General features: G+C 42.0%; 2 protein-coding genes across 2 annotated transcripts; both read left to right on the top strand.

Moving 5' to 3' along the window:
- The first annotated feature begins 906 nt into the window (after positions 1–906).
- Positions 907–2,310, top strand: LOC118427841. Its single transcript, XM_035837813.1, has 3 exons — positions 907–1,040; positions 1,170–1,445; positions 1,829–2,310. The coding sequence occupies exons 2-3, from the start codon at positions 1,250–1,252 to the stop codon at positions 2,161–2,163; spliced, it is 531 nt and encodes a 176-aa protein (XP_035693706.1). The 5' UTR covers positions 907–1,040; positions 1,170–1,249; the 3' UTR covers positions 2,164–2,310.
- A 1,956-nt stretch (positions 2,311–4,266) lies between these two features.
- On the top strand, positions 4,267–7,195 carry LOC118427882. The gene is made up of 4 exons (XM_035837845.1): positions 4,267–4,456; positions 5,586–5,615; positions 5,746–6,027; positions 6,380–7,195. Exons 1-4 carry the CDS (start codon positions 4,306–4,308, stop codon positions 6,712–6,714), a joined length of 798 nt encoding a protein of 265 aa, XP_035693738.1. The 5' UTR covers positions 4,267–4,305; the 3' UTR covers positions 6,715–7,195.
- The last annotated feature ends 1,237 nt before the right edge of the window (positions 7,196–8,432 follow it).

Genomic DNA, 8,432 nt, shown 5'->3' with positions numbered 1-8,432 from the left:
GTGTAAGACCAGCTGTACGGCACCAACGAGCCGTGGCTATTAGAGCAGTTAGCACTAATACAAATCTACATAGGCGATAATGTTAAAGTTAGCAAGTTCAGAGTGTCATAATCTCACCCGTGAACATTCCAGGTCATAAGAACTCACCCCACACAGCAGCCCGCTATCTCAAGTGTCCAAAAGTCTAATATCTAAACTTTCTGACCGGTGCAACTATTCCGGCGGTCAAAACTTGCCGCCATCTTGCTAATCATGACGTCATTTTTGGGACTCAGCACTTGAAATTAGGGGTCAGCACAGGCCGAAAAGATGGACCAAAACCTAGTTTTTTCGGCCGAATCTGAACATCTGCAACCTACACTGTCTCACCAATATGAAATGTACTTACATTTTCCTGCTAAAAGTCGAAAATAGGCTAAAATACTCTAGGGACTCGTTTGCGGCATTCTGCGCCTGCGTCAATTAGGGTCATTGCCCATTACAGGGCTGGCCTTGGGAGAGAAATACAAATACAGTAGATAACAAATTAAGTACAGTGATACATAAAATGTACACAAAATGGTGATACAAGGTATATACATAAGAATACCTTTTTAACGCCGCAACCTGAGTAAAGTAAAAACATATTTTATGTTGCAATTTGAATAAAGTAAAAACAGTGCGTCTGTCTGTATGTTTGAGACAAAAACATTTTCCAAACTGTGAAACATGTCCTATAATAATATTAATGATATTAACTGTTGAGCTTAATATTTTGTCTTAATTACTAAATTAGTATTTTTTACACAGAAAAAGGTCCCTAAGCGTGATTCATACATTTGCTTTGAAATTTTTGAATGAAGTCAGAGACGAAGCTGTACGTGTGTTGGGTGGAAGTGATTTCCACCGTTGTGTGGCTCTGTGGAAGAAGGCTTTCTGTGACACTTTTGGGGGTTTGCATTGACAGATTATTCTATATACACTGTTGGGTCTAAGTTTCTGTATCAAAACTATCTCTTTTGTTGTCCTAGAGTGTCCTCCATCGAGTCCGCGGCCTACAGGTGAGCCACGCAAGATTTCAGTATCAGACAAGTGTGCTTTGAAAAAAAAAAAAATTTTCGAAGGCTAAATAAATAAAATGAAATGAAAAAAATGAATCCACCAGTAATTACAGTAAATCGTGTGTTTAGAATTTGACTACTCCGCCGCACTGAGCGAGTCCACCGCCCTGTCTGGCCTGCTGGGCCCTGCCGTTTCTGCGGAGCTGGGCATGGACAGCTTCCTGAGCGACCTGCAGGAGTACCAGCCACACGACGGCGCGCCGATCTCAGACCTGCCCGCCACGGCCAGCATCACGATCCAGCCGGAGCAGTGGGCTCTCACCTACACCGACCCGCGTACGCCGGGCGTCACCACTGCGCTCATCCTGCCAGAAACCAGGAACTTTCCTAATCTTGGATTACCAGGTGCGTTGGTAACGCTAGTTCACCTATATCCGCAGGGTAACCTATATCCGTTGATTGGTTAAAACAAGGAGGTTAAAAAAACTTTTCTTAACCTCCTTGGTTAAAACATTGTATTTTGGTGTATCAAGTCTACGAACGGTGGTTTCAAATTTCAATAATTTGATAATATTGCAATTTGAATAGCATTTGCTATTGGATTACATACTATTAGGTAGCTTTAGCAAAGGTGAATACAATGGAACTTGGCTACTGCTTGTGATGATCTATAGTAAATAATAACGGTTTTCATATTTGTGACACGTCACATTTTTGCCTTGTCGTTTGTGGCCCCCAGTTCTGCAGTGCCTGGGCGTTCTTCTGAATGTCCTTCTCCTTGTTTGCAGGCGAGTTCCCCAGCTACATCCTGCCACCCATTGAACAGAACCTTCCGCTGTTCTACAACGAATATCTGACAAACATCGAGGCGAGTTATGCTACCTCGCGCGCCGTTACCATGGAGATTGATGACGCCATCTACGGCCCGGACGCCGTCTGCCCCCACCCCCTGCGAACCGACCTGGGCGGCGGATTCGCCCTGGAACGCCTCGGGACGACCTTGTGCAAAGTCAACAACAGGTTCACTGGCGTCTACCCGGGCGACGGGCGGCGTTTTGTCATCGACGTGGGGATAGATTGGGGACGTTGGTGGGTTGGAATTACGATAGTTATCACCTTCTGAAGAATCTTTTAGGACGGACCTAAGACCCCCTTTCCACTAGACGGCGATCACGCTGCTGCTGCGACCTAAAACCGATTCATGTAATGTTCGATTTCATACAGGGTATATCATACAAAATCAAAAAGGGTGCCTGGAAATGGCAACAAGACACACATAGTGGTAAAAATATTTGGTTTCTTTTCATACAGGTCTTTAAGCGCTCTGTCAAATTTTAGGTCGCGAGCCAGAGCGCTGTCCTAGTAGAAAGGGGATATAAAGCCAAGGTGCACTCTCACTGCACTTCAGTCAAGCTTGCATCACTGCGGGGTTCGTTCACTGCGTCACTGTTTTGTTTTTTTTGCCGATTTTATAGTAGATATTCCGGAATAATACGTAAGACTATGACTTAAAAGACACAATGACACAAAAACAATGACACAATACACAAAAAGTAATAAAATTCGTTCTTTATCTCTGAAGTGCCTTGCCAAATAATAATCTTCCGAACCCCGCAGTGACGCAAGCTTGACACAAGTGCAGTGAGAGTGCACCTTAACAGAAACGCCACGTACACAACCCACGAGTAATGCACATCAGCCAAAGGGCTGAAATCCTCTTCCTCTTCTTCGCATAGAAGCCATTGCCATAAAACAATGATAAGTATACTGAAGAATATCACAGATCACAATAATATGCTGGTCACCTTATGTTATCATATTTTCCCATGGCATTTGATTTGTCATGGTTTTCTGTTGATACCAAACTAGACCAATGGAAAATATGTGCAGCAAAATTAGATATCGACAAGGAATACACACTACGGTTTCATACTGCATCTGTGTAATACGGAAATATAAACTTGTAGGATAACAAAAGGATGACGACAAAATATCACTTAGTTATACATATATATATATATATATATATATATATCAAATATTAAGCAGGACGATAGTATTTAAGATAACTAAATATTGTTTATGTTATTGGTAATGATGTATTTACAACTAAGTTTGAGCGCCGCAGCTTGCTGCTTTTTTAGGAACTTGCTTCTATCCTCAATAAAAAATTTGAAACGGAATATCGTATGCCATTCATTTCTTTACTGGCTGTCATGAGTCTTTCAACTGATGAGCCTTTTGAAATATCATTGCTTTGAGCTCCTAGTAATAGAGTGTCAAATACAGGAACTCCCTGCTGTCTTAAAAATGAAAATACCAGTGCCTGATGCATTTCAGTTTTACAGTGCTAAAATGTATTTGCTGGATAACTTTCACTGGAATCACAAAGAATCTCTACCTACCGACCCTAATATTTTCAGGCCCAGAAACACAACATGTTTTTTCTTCAGCCGTTATTCGTGAGTGAATGACGTAATTAGGGTTATCACATTACAGAATAATTTAGGATCTCAAGTCATTACACACGTCATGGGTCAAAACAATAACATAAATGACCATTAAGCCTCCAAATCAGACAACACGGCATTTATTCCGCACGAGAGACATTTGTGAACAGACTGGACTGGCACTTGTAATCATACAGCCAAGAAAGGGCAGCAGACAGCATGCAACGACTACAAAATGTACCAACCAAAAATCTTCAGGTGTTTTTGAGTCATGATCCTATCTAACTATTCAAGTTTCTGAATTACATTGTATTCTACCAAGGAGGTTTCATTTTCTTGATTCTATGTACTAAAAACAAATGTGTTTAAATGGCCAACTCTAAATAAGGACTACCAATAAGGCCATTTTTGGTGGTCCCCATTTTTTGCCATTGAAAAAAAAAAAACGTTAAAAATTCTGGTTTCAGAGTAAAATAGAAACTAATCAGATGACGGAAAGAAATGCCTCCTGATGGTGATTTTGAGAACTGCACCTAAGTTACAGTAATGTTCATCCAAGCTATGGTCCAGTCACTGATGAAATAGTAGAAGCTTTCTGAAATGTCTGACTGTTTACTTCTCCAGTTGCATGAGTAACTTTTACATGGAGTATCGCATTACCTTGATGTCTAATCTACGTAATGTCAGCCTTATTTGTTTTGTTATTACACAATCCACCCCCACCCCCCGAAACTAAAAATTCTAAAGACCCCCCCCCCCCCAAAAAAAGCAGAAATTTTCCAGCGTCACATTTTCTTGCCCTCGATCATGATGACATGGTAGCCGTGCTTCGTCCTGATTGGTGGGTTGGTGTAGACGGGTTTCTGGGTCGTGCTGGGCTGGAGCGCGAACGCCGCGTCCTGAAACGGCCCCACCATCGACCCACGGGTCATCCAACCAAGGTCACCCTGAAACATACAGACCAAGGTAAGAATATAATAGTGAGAACAAGGCTTGTGTCTGCGTAAGCTCAGGTAAGGTCTACACAAACATACACATATCACTGCAGGTAAGGCCAGGAAGCATCCCATGTGCCTTACCCCTTGTAACCTACCTTGTAAGCACCACCTGTACGGTACCAACTAGCCGTGGCTATTAGAGCAGTTAGCACTAATACAAATCTACATAGGCGATAATGTTAAAGTTAGCAAGTTCAGAGTGTCATCATCTCATCCGTGAACATTCCAGGTCATAAGAACTCACCCCACACAGCAGCCCGCTATCTCAAGTGTCCAAAAGTCTAATATCTAAACTTTCTGACCGGTGCAACTATTCCGGCGGTCAAAACTTGCCGCCATCTTGCTAATCATGACGTCATTTTTGGGACTCAGCACTTGAAATTAGGGGTCAGCACAGGCCGAAAAGATGGACCAAAACCTAGTTTTTGGGCCGAATCTGAACATCTGCAACCTACACTGTCTCACCAATATGAAATGTACTTACATTTTCCTGCGAAAAGTCGAAAATAGGCTAAAACCCTGTAGGGACTCGTTTGGGGCCTTCTGCGCCGGCGTCAATTAGGGTCATTGCCCATTACAGGGCTGGCCTTGGGAGAGAAATACAAATACAGTAGATAACAAATTAAGTACAGTCATACATACAATGTACACAAAATGGTGATACAAGGTATATACATAAGAATACTTTTTTAACGCTGCAACCTGAGTAGAAACATATTTTATGTTGCAATTTGAATAAAGTAAAAACAGTGCGTCCGTCTGTATGTTTGAGACAAAAACATTTTCCAAACTGTGAAACATGTCCTATAATAATATTAATGATATTAACTGTTGATCTAAATATTTTGTCTTATGTACAAAATTAGTTTTTTACACAGAGAAAGGTCCCTAAGCGTGATCCGTACATTTGCTTTGAATGAAGTCAGAGACGAAGCTGTACGTGTGTTGGGTGGAAGTGATTTCCACAGTTGTGTGACTCTGTGGAAGAAGGCTTTCTGTGACACTTTTTGGGGGTTTGCATTGACAGATTATTCTATAGCTATATACACTGTTGAGTCTGAGTTTCTGTATCAAAACTCTTTCTTTTGTTGTCCCAGAGTGTCCTCCATCGAGTCCGCGGCCTACAGGTGAGCCACGCAATATTTCAGTATCAGACAAGTGTGCTTTGAAAAAAAAAAACAATTTTTCGAAGGCTAAATAGATAAAATGAAATGAAAAAATGAATCCACCAGTAATTACAGTAAATCGTGTGTTTAGAATTTGACTACTCCGCCGCACTGAGCGAGTCCACCGCCCTGTCTGGCCTGCTGGGCCCTGCCGTGGCTGCGGAGCTGGGCATGGACAGCTTCCTGAGCGACCTGCAGGAGTACCAGCCACACGACGGCGCGCCGATCTCAGACCTGCCCGCCACGGCCAGCACTAGCATCACGATCCAGCCGGAGCAGTGGGCTCTCACCTACACCGACCCACGCACGCCGGGCGCCACCACTGCGCTCATCCTGCCAGAAACCAGGCACTTTCCAAGTCTTGGATTACCAGGTGCGTTGGTAACGCTAGTTCACCTATATCCGCAGGGTAACCTATATCCGTTGATTGGTTAAAACAAGGAGGTTAAAAAAACTTTTCTTAACCTCCTTGGTTAAAACATTGTATTTTGGTGTATCAAGTCTACGAACGGTGGTTTCAAATTTCAATAATTTGATAATATTGCAATTTGAATAGCATTTGCTATTGGATTACATCCTATTAGGTAGCTTTAGCAAAGTTGAATACAATGGAACTCGGCTAATGCTTGTGATGATCTATAGTAAATAATAACGGTTTTCATATTTGTGACACGTCACATTTTTGCCTTTTTGCCTCTTCTGAATGTCCGTCTCCTTCTTTGCAGGCGTGTTCCCCAGCTACATCCTGCCACCCATTGAACAGAACCTTCCGCTGTTCTACAACACATATCTGACAAACATCGAGGCGAGCTATGCCACCTCGCGCGCCGTTACCATGGAGATTGATGACGCCATCTACAGCCCGGACGCCGCCTGCCCCTACCCCCTGCGAACCGACCTGGGCAGCGGATTCGCCCTGGAACGCCTCGGGACGACCTTGTGCAAAGTCAACAACAGGTTCACTGGCGTCTACCCGGGCGACGGGCGGCGTTTTGTCATCGACGTGGGGATAGATTGGGGACGTTGGTGGGTTGGAATTACGATAGTTATCACCTTCTGAAGAATCTTTTAGGACGGACCCCCTAAGACCCCCTTTCCACTAGACGGCGATCACGCTGCTGCTGCGACCTGAAACCGATTCATGTAATGTTCGATTTCATACAGGGAATATCATACAAAATCAAAAAGGGTGCCTGGAAATGGGAACAAGACACACATAGTGTAAAAATATTTGTTTCCTTTCATACAGGTCTTTAAGCGCTCTGTCAAATTTTAGGTCGCGAGCCAGAGCGCTGTTCTAGTAGAAAGGGGGTATAAAGCCAAGGTGCACTCTCACTGCACTTAAGTCAAGCTTGCGTCACTGCGGGGTTCGTTCACTGCGTCACTGTTTTGGTATTTTCGCCGATTTTATAGTAGATATTCTGTAATACATAAGACTATGACTTAAAAGACGACAAAATACACAAAAGTAATAAAATTCGTTCTTTATCTCTGAAGTGCCTTGCCAAATGATAATCTTTTGAACCCCGCAGTGCCGCAAGCTTGACACAAGTGCAGTGAGACCTTAACAGAAACGCCACGCACACAACCCACGAGTAATGCACATCAGCCAAAGGGCTGACGTCCTCTTCCTCTTCTTCGCATAGAAGCCATTGCCATAAAACAATGATAAGTATACTGAAGAATATCAGAGATCACAATAATATGCTAGTCACCTTATGTTATCATATTTTCCCATGGCGTTTGATTTGTCATGGTTTTCTGTTGATACCAAACTAGAGCAATGGAAAATATGTGCAGCAAAATTAGATATCGACAAGGAATACACACTACGGTTTCATACTGCATCTGTGTGATATGGAATATAAACTTGTAGAATAACAAAAGGATGACGACAAAATATCACTTAGTTATACATATCAAATATTAAGCAGGACGATAGTATTTAAGATAACTAAATATTGTTTATGTTATTGGTAATGATGTATTTACAACTAAGTTTGAGCGCCGCAGCTTGCTGCTTTTTTAGGAACTTGCTTCTATCCTCAATAAAAAATTTGAAACGGAATATCGTATGCCATTCATTTCTTTACTGGCTGTCACGAATCTTTCAACTGATGAGGCTTTTGAAATATTGATGCTTCGATCTCCTATTACTCACTCACTCATGGGTCAAAACAATAACATAAATGACCATTAAGCCTCCAAATCAGACAGCACAGCATTTATTCTGCACGAGAGACATTTGTGAACAGACTGGACTGGCACTTGTAATCATACAGCCAAGCAAGGACAGTAAACAGCATGCAAAGACTACAAAATGTACCAACCAAAAATCTTCAGGCGTTTTTGAGTCATGATCCTATCTAACTATTCAAGTTTCTGAATTACATTGTATTCTACCAAGGAGGTTTCATTTTCTTGATTCTATGTACTAAAAACAAATGTGTTTAAATGGCCAACTCTAGATAAGGACTACCAATAAGGCCATTTTTGGTGGTCCCCATTTTTTGCCATTGAAAAAAAAAACATTATAAATTCTGATTTTACAGAGTAAAATAGAAACTAATCAGATGACGGAAAGAAATGCCTCCTGATGGTGATTTTGAGAACTGCACCTAAGTTACAGTAATGTTCATCCAAGCTATGGTCCAGTCACTGATGAAATAGTAGAAGCTTTCTGAAATGTCTGACTGTTTACTTCTCCAGTTGCATGAGTAACTTTTACATGGAGTATCGCATTACCTTGATGTCTAATCTACGTAATGTCAGCCTTAT

Source organism: Branchiostoma floridae, chromosome 12 (assembly GCF_000003815.2).
Source record: "Branchiostoma floridae strain S238N-H82 chromosome 12, Bfl_VNyyK, whole genome shotgun sequence".
Lineage (NCBI taxonomy): Eukaryota > Metazoa > Chordata > Leptocardii > Amphioxiformes > Branchiostomatidae > Branchiostoma > Branchiostoma floridae.
This window is presented reverse-complemented; position numbering and strand designations above follow the sequence as displayed.

Excerpts from the sequence above, each read along its gene's own strand:
- LOC118427841 (XM_035837813.1), top strand. The coding sequence starts at position 1,250 with ATGGACAGCTTCCTGAGCGACCTGCAGGAGTACCAGCCACACGACGGC. Across the intron at positions 1,446-1,828 it reads TCCTAATCTTGGATTACCAG|GCGAGTTCCCCAGCTACATC; the intron begins GTGCGTTGGTAA and ends CCTTGTTTGCAG.
- LOC118427882 (XM_035837845.1), top strand. The coding sequence starts at position 4,306 with ATGGTAGCCGTGCTTCGTCCTGATTGGTGGGTTGGTGTAGACGGGTTT. Across the intron at positions 4,457-5,585 it reads CCTGAAACATACAGACCAAG|AGTGTCCTCCATCGAGTCCG; the intron begins GTAAGAATATAA and ends TTGTTGTCCCAG. Across the intron at positions 5,616-5,745 it reads ATCGAGTCCGCGGCCTACAG|AATTTGACTACTCCGCCGCA; the intron begins GTGAGCCACGCA and ends TCGTGTGTTTAG.